Source organism: Macrobrachium rosenbergii, chromosome 11, assembly GCF_040412425.1.
Source record: "Macrobrachium rosenbergii isolate ZJJX-2024 chromosome 11, ASM4041242v1, whole genome shotgun sequence".
NCBI classification, from domain to species: domain Eukaryota; kingdom Metazoa; phylum Arthropoda; class Malacostraca; order Decapoda; family Palaemonidae; genus Macrobrachium; species Macrobrachium rosenbergii.
The window spans coordinates 13,729,635-13,750,165 of NC_089751.1; the positions used below are offsets into that span (position 1 = coordinate 13,729,635).

The 20,531-nt window shown below is 34.7% G+C and overlaps 1 protein-coding gene across 1 annotated transcript in view; it reads right to left on the reverse strand.

Moving 5' to 3' along the window:
- Positions 1-19,486, reverse strand: part of LOC136843163 (uncharacterized) — a 110,709-nt gene extending 91,223 nt beyond the window's left edge. Inside the window, exons 1-2 of the mRNA XM_067111220.1 lie at positions 19,304-19,486; positions 7,413-7,498 (exon numbers count right to left, since the gene is read on the reverse strand). Of these exons, the coding sequence (XP_066967321.1) occupies positions 7,413-7,445 (33 nt within the window). The 5' untranslated portion in view covers positions 7,446-7,498; positions 19,304-19,486. The remainder of the gene's footprint in view (positions 1-7,412; positions 7,499-19,303) is intronic.
- Positions 19,487-20,531: the final 1,045 nt, after the last annotated feature.

The following is a 20,531-nucleotide window of genomic DNA, read 5'->3' on the forward strand; positions in this document are numbered from 1 at the left end:
ATTTTAAATGCTGTTTGGCTCAAAATCCGTCATTTTCTTTCCCGGTCACAACTTTCCTTTCATTCCTGAAAAAGTATCTATCATTTTCATGCAAAGGTGTGAATGTGAATACTGGTAACAAAGAATAAATGTTTTTTAAACAGTTTCCTTGGAAGAACTTGTAAAAGTATACTTGAAAAATAGAAAATGGGAGGAGGAGAATTTGTTGGATTACGAGTTCATGCAGAGTGCGCGGAAAAACAAGTGGGTGAATGTAACAGTGATGAGACGAGTGGCTGGAGGTGTGCTGCATCATTATCTGAATGAAGTGAAAGGCATATTGCATAGATAGAAGTGTAGTTGTAGATGAAAGGGTGAAAATGTGTCGTCAGCATAAGCGAGTATGATAAGAAGGAAGTGGTAATAGTTTTAATAAGGCAGAAATTATTAGAAACGGGGTAAGTTCAAAAACATTATGGGTAAATGAATTCATGGATCGGGTCATAGGGTCAGGGGGTTGGTATTGTGGGAGGTGGGATGACCAAGGAGGTTAGAATTATGGAGATGCCCTGACCCCGATTAAATGAAGTGACATTTCTGACTCACGTGTTTGTGAGTCAGTTGCGATCAGAACTTTGTTGTGAGCAGTTGTGAGAATTAATTTTTATTTACAGTTAGGTAACTAATTGATAATTGAGCATGTTGTAAGGATTAAGAAAAAATAATGGTAAAACTAGCATTTCAGCTCAAGTTAATCAGTAGCAAAATCTTTGTAGCTTTGTCTCGATCGTATAATTCATGAATTTCAAGGAAGCAAAGAAACTATTACATTCCTTATGGTGTTTAATAATTTGATATGAACTTCCTAAACCTTTGTTCTCGGGATAATAAATACGCAGTTCACAGGAAAAATGGTTTGCTAATTAGATTTTTGGTGTTGTGAATCCTGCTGTGATGCTCTCATAGATGAACCTCGTAACACAGCGCAGTATTTGATTAAATTGAAAAGTAATGGGATCTGAGTCACCCTTCAGATTATGTTGAAATATGCCAGCGTGACGAAAAAAATGTCAGTATCTTTTTCTTAAAATTATATTAGCCTAAAAAGAAAAGAATTTCATAAAACTGTGTATGCAGTCTTAGAATACCGTATCAACAAACAGGATGTTTTTAAATCTAGCAGAATTATGACAAGTGAGGTATTACAAAATCATGTATTTTATTACTTATTAAAGCTATTTCAGAAAATTACTTACAAGTACGACATTCTTAAGCTGCGAAACAGTTTTCAGCGACGCTGCTTGCTCAAAACAAAATGCAAAGTCAAGAGACATATGCAAAGATTACAGGCTACGCTTCAGTGGTCAGTAATGTCAATTTTAACTATCTGTTGGCACACAACATACATAATTATGTATACATATATTCTTATTTATAAATTATAAGAACTTTGTTTCTAAGCAAGTCGACAAAGTGTCTGTGATTCATTGTCAGTTTTGGGTTAAATGAAAGTCATTGTCCTGGCCAATCACCTGGACCCCTTAGTACTTAAACATTCAGGGAAAACAGTTTTGGGTTACATGAAAGAAAAGTTGAAAAGAAAGTAAGGGAGAAATATCCTTGAGTTTCATTAATACAAGAAACAGAGGGAAATAACATTAATTTAACCCCACGTCCACATACACTTTTGACCCCATTCTAGACAAGATGTTAGTTGCCTTAATGCAATTTGCCTCCCCTTATTTAATGCAAGTACTAGAGTTAACCCTAGATAGTTGTTCCTCACCTGCAAGAGATAGTCCAAGTGTAATGACCTTTGTAAGAATGAAAATGTATATAATTTATATACCCCTTTAATCTTATTGGTTGTTTGCAAAACGAAGTCTCCTTTGTTATATTTTGTTCCATCGTTTGTAGTGTGCTTGAAAATGCCCTTTGTTTCACTCTTTACTCATAGCCATATACTGTTTATATTTTATATTACCTTGTTATTCCCGCCATAGAAGTCATATGTATATATAATATATATATTTATGTACATATAACTACATGTATTATGCTTAAAGAATGACAGTAGATGCACGTGACTTCAGTGTGTGTGTGTGTGTGTTTGTGTATATTGTATATATGTGTATAAAAATGTGTTATTCCATTAAAGAGGGCACTTTTTTATTTGAAAAGAAATCAACGTTAATAAAAAGAAAAACGGGATTGCACGGTTAAATCCGGCCTAACATTGCCATGAAATATGAGAGATGTAACAACCCACTTTCTGTAATAATAAAAATGTATCATAATATTAAAGATCTGTGACGTTAAACTCTTATATTCCTACCTTTAAGACGAAAATGTTGCTGCGGATTTTTGGCATTTTATATTTATTTAGTAACATTTGCTAAGCCAATGTCGACTTCACTGGGTGAACTTCATAAATTTTTGGTAAAACTTAAACACTTTTTTAAGAGTAAAAATGCCCTGCTGCAGATAGAAATATTGGCTGGTGAAGGGCATTAATTTAGTGTACGAGCTACACTCCAGAAAATGCAGCACTAATGGAAAACTAATAAAATGAATGTTGTCAAATACTGAACGAGCATGTCAATGATTTTTTTTATGAAGTTGTTTATTAAAGATGGTGTTAAATACCCCCTTTTCTGTTTTTTCACAGACCGGAAAAAGATACATAGACTGCTTACATGGAATAACCTTACACGTATTGACAAAATCAGAGGGCGATATGTTTCCAGGTAAGTGTACATTGCTAATTCAATTTGGATTTGTCGTGAAACTACTGTATGGTTTATTATGTAGTGAGAAGGAGACCTGACGATCAGCCACACTAAACTCATGATCATCCTAGCTTGATTAGTTTTGAAGAATTGGGTTTTCAAAGTGTTAAATTGACACCAGAGTTATGAAAAGTATAACGCAGACAGTGAGAGTGATGGAGGAATACATTTATTAAGTTGTGATGGGAATGTGAAGATCTGATGGATTGATTTATGAAACTGAGGCTGTCAAGCCAAGCACTGAAGGGCCACTTGCTGCCATTCAGCTCTTAAGACACTGAAAATTTGGAGTTGGAGTGGTTGGACAGGACAGCGAGATGAAGAGATCCAGAAAATAGAGGAAGTAAAGTACAAAGTTCTAGAGGTGGTACAGGGAGAAAACCCCACTGTTGCACTAAGAAATAACAGTTAGAGGTGTTGGACTGCAAGAATGAAGGAAGTTAAAACGTGGATATAGCTAGGTGCCGAAGGGACGCTGCAAACACCATTTAGTAGTGCTAAAGTGCAACAACGAGGTGCACTGATAGGAATACCAGTCCCCTCCCCTTAACCCCCCTCCCCGGGGAATATGAAGACGGTCACTGTATCTGCTGCCCCTCCCCTTCCATCACCCATCCCTTTTCCAGACGATTGTGGGTCTTTGTCTCGTCTCGGGTGGAAAGTCAAGGTTCATCATCTAAGCTGGTGCAACGACCTCATCGTGACCAAATATGGCCGAACCAGCTCTGAATTTTGATGCTCAGTCCAAATAAGAGAGAGAGAGAGAGAGAAATGTTGCGGTTTCATTTTTCTCTTTGAGCAATAATCAGATTTTGAACAATGTCAGTTTCTAGGGGTTTCTAAACAAAACAAAGATTACAAAAATAATCATCTATGTGATGCGTTAGACCTTACACGCAACATCAGTTCCCTGCTGAAGACATTCTAAAGGGAGGGAATATTATCTTATCTTTTCATTATTGCTGTTATCATTATTCCTCTTGCTTTATACTATTTACGTTTCATTTCATGGCGTATGCATGAAAAGCAGGGATAAGAATATATATGTTTATAATAATATATATGTATATATATATATATATATATATATATATATATATATATATATATATATATATATATATATATATATATATATATATATATATATATATATATATATATATATGTATATACAGTATACTGTATATATACATACACATAGATAAATATTGATATATATATATATATATATATATATATATATATATATATATATATATATATATATATATATATATGCACGTATATCACATATATGATTAATGTGTGATATATATATATATATATATATATATATATATATATATATATATATAATATATATATATATGTGTGTCTGTGTGTATAATTTGTATATATGTATATTTGTAATACCAACAGTAATAACGTATGCGCGAAAAATTACCTAGAACACTGTGATTACATTTATATTAAGGTAATCACAGTTTAAAACATATCTAGTCGAAATTATCATCGTTAATATTATTCGACTTGACCAAGAATTAACGTGAAGGGGAAACTTGAAAGACAGTGGTGGAACAGTATCAATTTCAGACGATGTTGGTGATAAACAAATAATAGGTATCAGTTATGCATTACAAGCTAAGTAACTTGTACAGAACGCATAAGCACCTCACAGATGGCGTTAGTTTCAGTAGCAATAAATTGTTGTAATCTCTGAGGAGTTTCGTCACCTATAACGGAGGAAAACCTGTTGTTAAATGGCTAGATGTAAATAGAATGGAAGTTGAAAGTGTGTCTGTTAAGATGGTGCATTCTTTTAGGGTCATGGACGACAAGAAAACAAAACAAAATTTAATATCAGAAGAAAGTTTACGGTTGAGAATTCTGCTAACCATTTCCATGAGTACACCATATGCATAAACATTTACAGACAGCAGCGTACAGTCACATATGATACATTTGATAAAGACACGCGCGCGCACACACACACACACACACACACACACACACACACACACACACACACACACACACACACACACTTCTATATAGCACGTAGATCAATTAGGAATGCACATATGTTTACATAGGTGACCTGTATGCCAAAACAGCCATCACAAAATATTCTAATGTATTTGATTCTCATTTTAAATAAAGTCCCTCCGAAGGAAGGCATAAACTTTAGGAAAAAATTTTTGATTCGAAAGTAAAATTGCCAGCTCATTCTAAAAACGCGCGCCCACTGACGTCAAATAATGGCAAGAATTCATTTTAAGGGGATTTGCCCGAGAAAGTCTTCTTGCGTCAGATTACAAGGGTGGTTTTAATTGAAACAAGATAGGTGACTGGCAAAGAGGAGACTATATATATATATATATATATATATATATATATATATATATATATATATATATATATAATATATATATATATATATATATATATATATATATATATATATATATATATATATATATACTGTATATGTGTGTGTGTGTGTGTATACACACATATATATATCTATATATATTTATATATATACATAGTTATACATATATAGCATGTGTGTTTGTACATGTTTGTATGTACGTATGTTCGCTTGAAATCACCAGAACACGTGAGATATATGCTGATGTACCACAGGGTATATATCTTGACTGGTTATGCTGTTAGTTTTCTGAGACTTCTTCAAGATGACTGAGCCATAGTGGTAGCACTTTCCAAAATACATACACAGTAGTAACAGTGCAAACGAACATACAGTTGGAATAATATTCACACGTAATAAGTAGATAAATGAAGGGGCAGGAAACTCATCAGTCCACTGAGGTGAGTGCTCCATTTACAAACCGATCAGGTAGACTCAAGTCTTTGCAGTAGACCTAGGTAAACTATCTTCCTTGAAATTAAAATATTACAAAACATTTTCTACGCAATTTAATATGGCTTGGGTATGTTGCGGTTACATTTATTGGGCAAGGGAACAAAAATCTAATATTTTCATTGGTCAATTAAATTATTGGTCCCATCAGTATAATTCAGTATGAAAGTGGAAATGACGGTAGCCCACCATTTTTGGATTTCCAAATAGACAGAAGTAGTTTAAATATAGTGTAGAAAAAACCTACCAGTATTTCTAAGTACATTTTTACTGAGTTCACAGCAATGAAGTAAAGAAATTATTTTCGCAAAATGTTTTAAAGAGCACTTTGTATATGGAGCTCTGAGTGAAGTAGATTTTATTGGGAATACACGCCAAAAATTAAAATATAATTTTATATGAGACAATGCCTTATGAGTGGCAAAACAAGACTTTATGTTAACAACAGAGGAAATTAGAACATCGAAAATCTTGCACTACCGCATAGTGATAATTTCAAAGATATTCCCCGTCTCCTTTAGAGATTTTGCATTTAAGAGACATTTAACCCAAGTAGGATCATGTGACAACTTTGATATTGGTCACACTGGAAAATCATTGATAAAGCGAATAGAACCGCATCAAAAATACACGAGATACGCACTGGTGAATATTGCAATTGTCGTTCATGTTAGTGAAAACAATCATGCTATAAACTGGATATTGCTGAAAAAGTTAACTTATTCCAATAATATACTAAGGTGATTACAGTTTCTGTTAAACTGACTGCATATATATATAAATATATATATATATATATATATATATATATATATATATATATATATATATATATATATAATATATATATATATATATATATATATATATATATATATATATATATATATATATATATATATATATACTGTATATGCCTCACATTCTACTGCATATAATGCCCGTCCTCACTGAGAGTGAGTGCCAAGTTTCTAATCCTTCAGCGGGGTCAAAGTGGTATAGGCACGTTTCATTAAGGGCCATTAGACCTTTGCTGACCTGAGAGATGAATTAAATGATTGTAGCCATTCGCAGCAATCGTTAGCAACTACTTCATAAAATACTTGCTAAGATTGGATGATTGGCATTTTATGAAACCTTGCCTTGCGAGAAAAATGCACAAAAGAAAGAAAAAAGGTAGAAAAGCATAATACATTTATTAAATTAGATGCAATGCGTATCCATATATATATTTCTGAGTGTAACGACAGTCTACAGTATTTAAAATTTACCATCAAGTCAAATCATGTCTTGAATGTCTCAAAAGTAAGCTGGATGGGCGATTTTTGGAGCTTGCTTCGGGATGCTAATTAACGTGACTAAGTATTTAAAGGTATGATGTGTATTTATCTTAGGAGAACTTTCTTCAAGAACAAGAGAAATACATTTTTACATTTGAGTTGGGGATTGTGTTTCTGAACATAATTCATCTTCTATATAATATGGCATGTTTTGCATGAACATATATAAAACCTATAAACCTGAAAATGATATCAGTTTTGAGTCCATCCATAACCATTTACTCATTATATCTTCATGGCTCAAAATTGTTCTTCCTCGTAAAAGCTTACTGAAATACCCACCTACTTTTTCCATCGAAGACATTGCTAAAGGACAACGGTAATTTCCTTTAAATTTTAGCCCCATAATAGTTTGTTATTGTTATTTATGGAACAAGGGCCATTGACATGAACTTTTGGCAAACAGTTAATACTTACCACAAAGGCGATTTGCACACTACCGCGTTTCATCTTGACACTTTCCACTTTTTGTCGCTCTTAACGATGGTTTCTTCCTGTAGATTCTGTTCAAGAAGAATGGAACCATTGTCAGTTGCATTTCCAAAGTAAAAGTAAAATTGAGAGGAAGTAAATGTTAATATGGGTGGGGGAAGAATGGAAGTGGCTGATAAGGCACCTGGGAGTAAATATAACGAAGGATGGTAGGATGAAAGGAGAGGCAAATCACAGAGTAATTGTATTTTTCCTGTTTTTTTCGAAATCCTATATCTTAAATATTCCTAGAATACTGATACTAGCTGACTACCAAAGAAACGTCATAAATGCTTCTACACAGCCCGACAAACTAAATATTTCAACAAAAGACGTTTTTGGGGGAACGCCCACACTACAATAAAACATGCCATAAACACACGCCTTAAACCTATGGCATCCATATGACAGTGAATTTACAAAACAAGTCAACACCGCAAGAGTAGAATGAACCTTGGTAAATGCTAGATGATGAACCACTGGTAATACTATAGGTCGTCGCTCTGTATTTAACCTGTTTGTGAGTTCCGATGTTCCGTGTTTTTGCAACATGTTTTACTGCAGTGTGGACGCACCCCTAGGATAAAAATTCTGTCAACCAATGACTTCATTGGAACAGACTGCTTTCATATCAAGTCATTTCCTTCAGGACCCACATGGCGTGAGATTATCAAGATTGCCACTTTCTCCCGCGTCCGTAAGAAGAGTAAAAGTCACGATGATATCACGAGAGAGTTATTACGCCAGTCAGGGCATTCTGATTAGGAGATAAATCCAAGACTAAGAAAGATTTCTACATTGCAGAAAACCCTGATAGTTATGAGCGTATACTTCCCGTAACTTTGACTTTACGAACACTTTTCTAGTTAAGTTTTAGTTTCTTTAGAGCTTGATATCTCACAGTCCCCGCTTCCCGATAGAGAGTGATTCACATTTTAATTTTACACTACCTAATGACTGAAGATGTGAACTGAATGAGATAGAACATCATGAAATGATTGAAATTTGACGATTAAAACAACTAAAATGTGAGCTATTGGCTGGTTAATATTTTAAAAATAAATTGGAAAACACCTGAAATGAAACTGAAGAAATGTTTATTAGCCACTAGGTGAACATTGTTAAGAGATTGATTAAACTTTGAATCACAGAATGATTGAAATTTGATTTATGAAGTAATTAAAATTTGAGGTGTTATCTATTAACGTCTTACTAAATCTAAGTATTAAAATCACTAAAATTTCAATCAAGAACTCACTGATTTTGATATGTACTGATAGGAATTCATCTTGGACACTAAAATCTAAGTTGCAGACTGACTGAAATTTGAGTAAAGATTTAAACCGAGATGCGCTAAGTACACCTTGAAAGTTAATGATAGCCATCGTAATTGATCAACCCCCAAAATAACAACAAGAATAATAATAATAATAATAATAATAATAATAATAATAATAATAATAATAATAATAGTAACAGTTTAAATCATACAAATCATTATGCCAACTCAAATAATAATAAAGAAATAGCAGAATAAAAAAATAATGAGGGCAAGCAGCAAGAAGCAGTAAAACGAAACCAACACTTGAATTTCTCACTTAGAATTGTGTTGTCATTGTATAGGAGAAACATTTGTGGTCGTCCGAAGGAAAGGCTTGCAAAATCGACGAGAGAGAGAGAGAGAGAGAGAGAGAGAGAGAGAGAGAGAGAGAGAGAGAGAGAGAGAGAGAGAGAGAGAGAGAGATGAAAACCCCATAGGCAGGAAATACTATGAAATCTACTGGTGCAGGTACGACAATTATGTCCCTAAAAAATCATAAAAAAGGAACTGAAAATTGACAAGGAAACGCAGCAGTAACAAACAAGATGTATTGTGTTGTCACATTATAAAACAATAAGACATTTTACTCTTCCATGACTAACAGGTTTCACGGATGACATTCTTCTTCTCATTAACTTTCTACGTTTGCATAAATATGCATTCACGTAATTGTCTGCTTATACAACTTCTGCATGTAGAAACTGATACATGTATCAGCCGAACTTTGATATTATCTTTCCTAAATAGACCCCCTTTTCTTCTTTCTAAAACTCACAAATCTAAGTCTTTGCTTTTCAACAATTTTGCCACAACTTGAGCCAACACTCACTTGTCTGCCACTTCTGCATCCTACACAAGTGTAATTGTAACAAATTATTTTTACGATTTCAGTATCCCATTAACACAAAAATACATAATTTTTTTGGTACCTTCGTTCGTCACACCTCTTCGTTTCTCACCATTTCAAACACGTATTTCATAATAATAATTACACTACATCTTCAATAACATCCTTTTACCTACATAATCCGCTTTTCTAGCTAGCACATATACATAAAACTTTGAACTCTACAAACGCTTCTCTGAACTATCACTAATCTCTTTGGTGTCCTCCACAAACATAAGCTATTCAAAGTCTATAAACAACTCTATTCATGTGTCCTGCAAATTACAGTTGTCACCTCTTTTTTTTTTCTGACTTCTTCAGCGCTACGCATATAAACGCTAAAAGGGCTGCATCTTTACAAGGACCCACTTTGTACCAAAGCAGTCCCTTTCCTGATTGAATATCGTAACAAAAGCTTCATTTTAATCCTGCAAGTCTCCAGTTGCACGTAACAGCACTCCCCAGTGAACCTCAATTAATTCTGGCAGTCTTTTCAAGTTCTAAGCATGGTACAGTCAGACAGTAAATTACTGTCAAGAGTTTCCAGTTATATCGATCCCTAATTGCTGATGGTAATCTTCAATTTACAGACACTAAAGCACAATAAATCAAAGGCACTTTGCATTTTTAGGATTGTTGAACCCTACAAAATATATATCCATCATTTAAACACCTTTTTTTCATGTTAGTTGTGATTTTATTTGCATTTTTGCACGCAAAGTTGCAATTACTTGCTAAAAAAGCACACTGCTGCCTCCTGTCACTGTGACGTCAGAACATGAATGTGAAAAAATGAACAAAGAAGATAACATGGCTTATTAAGAACAAGATACGAGATCATCTTTTGGTAACTGATACTCATTCTGAATTCACTTCTCACGAACTAAACTGGTTAGGTTCCAGTGGCCAGATCGTTACCCATGGCGAAAATTGGTGGCCTTAGAAATTATAGCAGCCTAAGTGTTTGAGTGTTTATTTTAAAACACCCTACTACTATTCCTTTACTTTAATAATAACGTTTTGCAAATCAGGTTGCTCGATTATCACTAGCTGGCGATTGATAGTACTAATTAGAGCATTTGTTCTCTAATGGTCTCGAGAAATGTCACCAACCCTTGGCATCATTTAATTGCCCGGTGGTTGATATATTTTTTCCTTTTAATCGAACATATGTTTATAACAAACGCTTGATCCACACACTCTTCCTCCGTATTAAAATCCTTCTATACCCCTTCCGAGATCTCAGACATACTAAGCCATGTTATATAATTCATATACTTTTGTCTGGGTTTTTCATCATACCCCACAGTAGACAATCTCTCTCTCTCTCTCTCTCTCTCTCTCTCTCTCTCTCTCTCTCTCTCTCTCTCTATATATATATATATATATATATATATATCTATAATTATGTAATTATGTATATATACATTATATATAATTTATATACTGTTTATACACATATACAGTCTGCACGTACTTGTGTGAATGAATGGTCTAATGTCCTATAAATATTTCTAACTTCACATAAAGCAGAGAGAAAGGAAATTAATTAACATGAATGCGCTCCGTAGAATGAGAGAATCCCCAGTTGGCCTTCCTCTAACCTTTGCGGCATCCGAAGCTATTTCGATTGACTCTGCGGTTAGTAACCGTCGAACAGAGATGAAAACAATGCTTGCTGCCGTGTCAGGCACACAGGTGAAATGCTTACCAATCGCTCTTCTAATGGATGGCAGCTTTTCGGAAACAGCAAACTCGAGAGAAGAAAAAATAGGTCATTATCAGGTTGACATTGACGACTGCTGTGCTTTTTCATAGCATATCGTACATCAGTCAATAAGTGAGAGTTACAGGTCCGATATGAGTAAGCTAGGATAAAACCGGAGGATATTTCAGGTATAAAACCAGAAAAGATAAGATTATATCAAGTGAATTCATTAGCCTTTAAAAATATAACAAACTTTCAACTTAAGAATAAGATTTAAGAACTCATTTAATATACTGTACGGACAAATGGTACCACAGATGGAAATGATACGGTTCTACTTTTATTTAATTATCGCAGTCGTTCTTCATGCATAAATATTGAAGTTAGGAGTTGGTAACATAAAGAATAATCAGTCAGTAAAATTCAGTAGGAAGCCAGATCCTAATGCAAAAGATCTTCCCCGGTCCCCTGGCACTGGTTCCTAGAATAAAGAAAATCTGGAGATGGTCAGCTCCCTTCCTTCAAATCTCCAGATTATAAACCTTCAGTCAAGAATAAATAAAATTGAGAGGAAATGCCAAGAGGCGAGAGAAGAGAGGGTTCAGTTTTCTATTAATACTTGATTTATCTACTTTTATTGGAGAGGAAAGGAAAACGTATATTCTTATTTGCCACTGCTACACAACAAACCGAAGTACTTTTCTGCATAAACGTAATTTGTCTTTACGTAAGTAGATCATGGACTTTGTTTCCTTTCAAAATGTCTCTGAATACTTGGTTTAACTTGATTATCGCTATAGCCAGATCTTCGCAACAAAATTTGACTGCTTCAGCACTGCCTTTGTTTTTGTACACATTTAAGTTTGAGTATCTTCATGGATCTCCGGAAAGCTTGGATTAGATGTACTGTATGTGTAAGCCTGAATGGATGAGTACGAGGTGTTTTGCAGTATCCTAATTTACAGTAAGGTTAATAGGACAGGTAGGGATTTACCCAAATAGACCTCATTAAATGCAAGAGAGCCACATGTGGTATAAGGGTTGTAAAACTCATTCAAATAGAAACACAGTACATGTAGATGTATGCAAAAGTAGTCTAGGAAACCAGAGATCATAGCTGTCAAAGCATGGGATCAAGCAGTCCCTACAAAGCATATGCTGAATCCGAAATGAACAAATAGATGAATTAAAATGCCATCACTTTGCAAATGAATATATAATACAATTTGCTTTTGGTTTGAGAAAGTACTCCCCCATAGCTTATATAATAATGGAAGAAATGTAGAAATAAGTTGGATCCCTACCCTTGTATGGATCAAAGGAAATGAAGATTCAGACAAAGCAGCCAAAGAAGCAACCCACATGACAAGATCAAATGTGAATATCCCTGTTACTGATTATGTAACACATAAAAATGGGTATCATAAATAAATCGCAATATATATGGAATGAAGAACATGAAAGTAATAAATTGAAACAAATAAAACCTAATGTTAAAAAATGGAATTCATCATATCAGAGAGAGAGATACGCACAAGTAATTGTAACAGTATCAGAATAGGCCATACTTGTCTGACACATGGGCACTTGATGAGCAGCCCACGTGGCCCGGCTCCCGAGTGCTCGAATGCAGGGTGATGATAACAGTCAGACATGTGTTATGTAAGTGTCCAAAGTATGACCAACAGCGACTGTCAACCTTTGGAAATAAATCAGTGGAGGAAATTTTGTCAGAATCTTTCACATTTTCAGTCGTTCCGATTTTGATGTTCATGAGGAACTAATTTAATTAACAAAACATAAAAATAAGTAAATAATAAAAGCACTAAAACCCTATTAGCATTGTCGAATTAAAAAAAAAAAAATTTAAAATGTAACTTAACTTATATTCTTAATTGTAATATAGCTTTTAGTGTGTATGTAAGGAGGCATGAGTAAATGTATTTATTGCATGTATGTGTTCCAGTATGAGGGCATGTGCCTATGGGCAGTTTTTAATTTTATTTTAATTCGTTCATTATCGTACTGAATGATCTATTGGGTCCTAGTGCTTGGCCTCAGGCCGGGACCTGGTATTTAATCTAATCCTTCGGGCCAGCTCTATGAGAGCTGAAAGTCAGCTCAGTGGTCTGGTTAAACTACTTTAATGATAATGATAATCATAAAACCCAGACATGGCTGTTTAGTGTGAAAGTTGTCTTGACTATCACGGGCGCAAATTTCCATTTCCATTAATTGCACGGCAAGAAGTTTTCATCCAAGGTGCACAAGTTTCTTTTAACAATTTGGTTTGTTTGTTCGTTATTCATTTAGTCGGAGGCCAGAGTTTTCAGTTAAGTTGGTAACTGCAATTCTCTCTCATTTTTATTTCGCTGAACTGAGTGACAGCTTTTGTTACTGATTTACAAAGCGTAAGTATATTGAGTTTTGAAATTAGAAACCCATTCGCGTTTGTGTATGCGTGTATATATAATGAAGTTGTACTTAGGAAAGCTTCCTGCAAATAAGCAAAATTACATGAAATATGACAAGTGAAACTTTTCATCGCCAAACCTGTGTGCAGGAACACTAAACGAAAACCATGATATGGAGATTAGACCGCGAGATATCTCAATACTCGCAGTTATATCTAAAACTTTCGTTCCTCCACCACGCCTAATTATAACATTGACATGTCGAAAACTGAATATTTGAATGCAGTTTCCAAACCTTTGAAAATTTTTTATGCATCATAGATTTTAAGATTTCGGTTTATTTTCTTTATGACACTTAAACCGTTTTTCAAGGCTTGAGCTCATTGTAATGCCGATGAAATTCCATTACTATATCTTATACACTAAAGTTTCTATCTTTTGAAAGCAACTGCACAATTTACTACTAGCTCCTGGAGCAGTATTATCTTCAGCACGCGCCAATGTGAAAGCATTTCAAGTCCTGCAGAAAATATCAATTTGGCAAGAAATGTTATTTCAAGGGGTAATGTCAAGATCGTTGCTCTAAGTGTAGAAAAATATTTATGAGAGGAAGAAAATGTGTATTCTAATATTTTATTGCGAGCGGGATAACCATAACAAATGATTGAAATGACCCACATCAAATGGAATAAAAAAAAAAAAAAGATAAACACGCGCCAATACCTGGGCCAAACAAGACTCAGGTCGCAGTTGTGGACAAAATTTCTTTTATCCCTCGTAGCTCTAACTATAATGTTTAATTTTACATTGGCTGACACAGCTAAACAATGATTTGATTGGAACTATTAACAATTATACTCAGACAACCAAAGGAGTAGAGAAAAATTAACACACATACACAAAAGACTTCAGACATCGTCTTGTTGAAGGATTTGTGCATTAGTCAATGGCAGGCGAGATTGTCACCAATCACACCTCCATGTTCATACGTATATACATACAACACATCATATATATAAATTATATATATATGTGTGTGTGTGTGTGCATTTACACGCCATGAGCTGTTAAATTATGTAAGCGTTTAATTTTATAAGTAAAAAGAAGACTGTCCAAAAGACGGGAAAATGCATAATCATTCTTCGTGACTACTAACTAAATGTTTATGGAAATTTTAGTCTTAGATCAGCAACTTCTCGAGACTTGCTAAGAAAGTATTATACAGTGTGTGAAAAAAGAAAGTACTTAGTCTCATTTCGTGCGGAACAGCCTCAAACCAGCTGCTTTTCAAATTTCAATTTGTGTCTCTGTGAGTGGGTATTTGCGCGCGCGCGCGCATGTGTATGTGTGTGGGTTTTTGTGGACGCGCGTGTGAGAGACAGATTAAATGCCGATTACAGCAAATTAAAGTTTTCGCTGCTTTAACCCAAAATAGCTTTGAGAAGATAAATTCCGTAATAGATGACATACAGAATTTAGGCAGAGCAGTATAGACAGCTTTTGATATATATCAGTATATTTACACTCAAACAGGTAAATATGTATACTGTCTTCAATATATATATATATATATATATATATATATATATATATATATATATATATATATATATATATATATATATATATATATATATATATATATATATATATATATATATATATATATATATATATATATATATATATATATATATATATATATATACTTCGATGGCATAATCTATCCGGAAGGCAACTCTTCTTGAAGATTAAACCTGTGAACATTTATTACTTGGTGTAATTTTTTCTGTTGATCTGTGAAATTTATTGTCGACATGAGAAGCTGAACGTCCTCCATCCTAAGCCCATTATGCGTAACATGTATGTTCTTTAGCTTTTGATTCTACTGGTTAGTAGGCTTAGTCTCCTACTGGAGTTTGAAAAATGTTTTTCACATCTTTCTTAAGGGAATTTTTGCAGTGTAACCTAAAATAACTTAAGAAGTCTTACTATTATATACCGGTCACATCATCAGTCAACCTCTGACATTACATTATAACAAGATGTATAAAGATGTTCGCATATTATTCAAATCATGTCAGAAAATGTCTAAGTTGTCGTAGAACGTAATTGTTTAAAGACAGTCAGCAGCTTTTAAGTTAGAATATGCCAAGCAACCAGTGACTTGTCTGAGTAAAAGGTGGTTTCAACCGAGGGGCTTTTCTGACTGATGCCGTGATGAAAAGTAGTGAGAACAGATGGGCGAGTGAGTGAGGCAGAAGTGAAAATTGAGAATTAATGTTGCCAAGAACGAGAACGGTGGCAAAAAGGTCAGGACGATGGATGTTTGAATGCTATTGTGAATGAATTGAAGTGTTTAACTCTCATAGGTATTTATAGAAAAGTGGTAAGAATGCACGCAGGATGAAAGAAGTGAAAGATCAGGTGAGGCAAGGTAGGCAGTGGGAGCTCTGTAAAAGATGTTAAATAGAAGAATCATATTTTATGCAAATGAGGTATTGTTATTGAATGTAGAAAAAAAAGAATGAAAGTTACTGACTTGAAATGTCCGAGTAGTATATGTGGAGAAAGGAGAGCAGAAAAGGCAATAGGTGTTCAGGTATGTCAAAGTGGTGAAAGAGCTGTCGAAAGTGAAATGACGGACCAGCGCGTTATGTTTAGAAGTCACGTAAAAAGAATACCTCTGAGGTATATTATTTGGAATTGTTAAGAGGAATAAGGGGGATTGAGTGCTTGGTTAATGGAGAGGGAGAAGTGTTACAACAACAATCCTTAGGGAGGGTCGGGTTTCACGTATGACAGGTGTAGAACACTATGAATGCACATGGGGCAATGGTGTTGTCGTTAGACTTTCACAGTGATTAGAGAAGCTTATGTCAGCGACTATAGATTTCTTTTTCTCTCAAACCATCTTCCTTGAGTACAAATCATCTTTATTTTTATGCATACGTCAACACATCATTGTGCAATAAAACAAATAACCAGCTTTCTGCATTTCAGCTGGATTCCAAAGGCTGTATTCTGTAGACATTCAGTGAAACTCTTCTCTAAAGCAAATAACTATGGAGAGAGAGAGAGAGAGAGAGAGAGAGAGAGAGAGAGAGAGAGAGAGAGAGAGAGAGAGAGAGAGAGAGAGAGAGAGAGAGAGAGAGAGGTAAAATCGCCGTAGACGAGTAGATGGATAAATGGGCACTACATTAGAAAGACAAAACGTGCTGATAGAAAAACAAGGTTACGCAAGGTTAAACAGAAAAGAAACCTTGGAACAAACAAATTGGTAGATGGAGGTAAAATCACTTCAGGAAAAAAGAAACAATAAGGCAGTAAGTCGTTTAATTACAGCGCGGTTTATTATTGGAAATTAGCAATAATTTAACAAGACAGAACAATGATGTGCAAAGGAAACACTAATCAACGATTACACACATGACTTGCAAAATTTGCAGTAAATATAATGACCGCCGCTGGATTTGTCTGCAACGGATATATGACATTATTGGGTAAACAAATAGTTTCTCGACGATTCATCCTTCCGAGAATCTGCAGCTCACTGGATGACTAAATTATGATACTAATCCATCTGACGATCATTGTGGTTTGGCCATGGAGTACAATGTCTGCGTTTAATTCTTTGGTTTTTTCGCTACCGAGATCTTGAGGATAATGTTGAATGCGGTTGGAGTAATATGCATTTTGGTCTATGCGTCTCCATCAATTATTTTACAATAAGAAAGCCTGAAAAGCCAAAAATGGCTGAAAAAGCTTCAGGATCAAGAAGTGTTAGAAAATGTATATGGTAGAGGGACCAGTCTCATTTAAAAACAGGTCTGAGACAATGGTGTGCCAGTCTACATGACAGCTCAGTACTTTCTTTATGGATGGAGTGATGCAAGAAACGAGAGAGGACATTAGATAAAGGAATGAAATTAGCGGATGAGAAAACAGTTAGTGATTGAACTGTGGCATACTGATGTTTGTTGCACGTACTCCCGCGCTTCCTGTTTCCAGCATTCATCCAGCCCGTTATCTTGCAATTTCACAACACCATGCAATCCGACAATTTGTAAAATAAGTGATAATTATGCCTCGGGTTGTGTTCCGTGCCGTTGACAACAGACATAACTTGTCAACCATTTTTATATTCGCATAAAGAACTGTCACCGTTTTAAAGCTTTCATATTGGCAAACTACAGTATAGATGCAATCAACTGTAGACACAAGTACAAGAATAAACAGAAGTAACCTGCAGTTGTTACTGTCAAATGACGTTTCCCAGTCATCGCCAAGTACTTAACATACTCCCCTATGAAAATATTTCTTATTTTAGAAACATTCTCAGATTTACCTCTGTGCTATTATTGGTATGATTAACAAACACACACGCACACATACATATGTGTACAATATATACTGTATATATATAAAGGGTGTGGTTCCAAAAGGTATTACGCTTCCGGTTCTCATCAAGCTCTTTAGGATAAAGTTGCTAACCCAGTTTTTCTCAACTTCGTCGCTACCCACCACAGTAACTAATTTTCACGTACCTTATTCACTATTTCGCACAATGGGAAGTATTGAAATTTGCTGAAGTAATTCCGGCTCGCGTGGGGATTTTACCCTGGATCTTTCGCTGGTGAGGCGATCGTGCTTGAACACCACTTGCTATATATATATATATATATATATATATATATATATATATATATATATATATATATATATATATATATATATATATATATATATATATATATATATATATATATATATATATATATATATATAGATATATATATATATATATATATAGAGAGAGAGAGAGAGAGAGAGAGAGAGAGAGAGAGAGAGAGAGAGAGAGAGATAATTCGTACTTGAACACGGAGCTAAATTTGAAATCCCACTCGAGGATTTTGTCTCATTATTCCTATCTTACCGACGTACACGACCCTCAAGACAACACTCATTATGTGGGTATTAATGTATATTTATGAATGGATACATTAAAAGGGCACTCATCGGGAAAAAAAAACTCGGAAATGAAATCGTTTAGGAATACTCTTGGAAGCTGTCTTGATGTTAAAACTTCACCTGTTACTCCATGGCATTGTCATCATTTAAGAGAATATGTATATGCCATTTTGAAGTTATTTCAGGGGCTCATCACTATGTGGATAAGAAAAGGAAAGATGGAAGATGTGAAGGCAGAAAGAGACACATAAATCGTTGTAAACTCATCTATAAGTTGTTGAAAATCTTACTAAATACTGTATATCTTAGGCCCACTTACGAGGCACGGTGCAAAATAATTACAGTAATCTGGTCATATTTGGTTAATAGAGCAAGCATTTTAAGAACATACAGCATCCGTTCTGTTACTGCATCTTTTAAAAAATCTAGCATGGTACTACTCTGAATACAGTATTTTAATAGTCCCTTTGTAAAAATAAGACACATCAATGTATGATAGGGAATTAAGATAAGAAAATATAACTGAAAAACACTTACATTTCTACTAATAAAGATCAACAAAGGCAGGATCGCTGCAGCAAAAATCAATCCAAACGACGCTAAGCAACAAAAACACGTCACGTGAAAGCATACAGATGAAGCACTCAGTCGAGACGCACAAGCACCGTGGCTCGCGGAACCGAGTGTGGACGACAAGTGCTGAACCGCATCTCGTATCGTATCGAGTTGAGGGAGACACCGTTGCAAGACGTCACTGCAACGCACGCACGAAGGAACTAACACGCGTGACGTGCCGGCCACCTCTGATTCTCCCCAGGTCCTGATTCCCCCCAACTGCGGCTCACGCTTACATGTGAACATGCGCTTCGACGACGCTCCTACATGATTAGTGTAAAACAGGCAATCCTCTCTTTAGGTTCATTTTGTGGGCGGTTTTATAAAAGTTTTCAAATTCACTAGATTTTTAAATCATATTTTCATTTAAAACTGTTGCTTGTTGAGGTAAAGTTTTACACAAGCACTCACGACCTCACAATGGACTACTAATTCGACATCCCTATATACTGTACGTTCATGCAAGAAGAAAGTAGTCCACGCACTTGATTTCTTATTAGCCTTGTGCATCACATTTCACCAAGATGAAAATTGGAGAAACTTCACCGTGGGGGGAAATTATTTATCGGTATGGAGTTTACGTAATGTGAGATAGAGGAGAGAGGGTTGAAGAGTGAATTTCCTTCCTGAAAGAGGCTACAAATCCCAAACTAATGAACTGGGAAATCAATCTCCTTGTAACGGAAGGTGGAAATACCGGAGATAAAAGTCGTCACGAATACCGGCAACTGGACGGAAGTGCTGGAAAAATGAATGAACGTTTTAATGATTCGTTTATAAAACGAAAACAATTGAATGAATTCACTCTGTTTCCAGAGAAAACGCCTTTTCTCCTAAAAATACCTATCCCAAAGAACATCATTATCATAGTCTGGTAACATAAAACGGCCGTCACTCGTAACCTAACTTCTAGGAAAAATATAAATTGCTTGGAATAAACCTTTCATTTATATTATATATATATATATATATATATATATATATATATATATATATATATATATATATATATATATGTGTGTGTGTGTGTGTGTGTGTGTGTGTGTGTGTGTTTATATATGCATGCGTATATATATATATATATATATATATATATATATATATATATATATATATATATATATATATATATGCATGTGTGTGGTGTAAA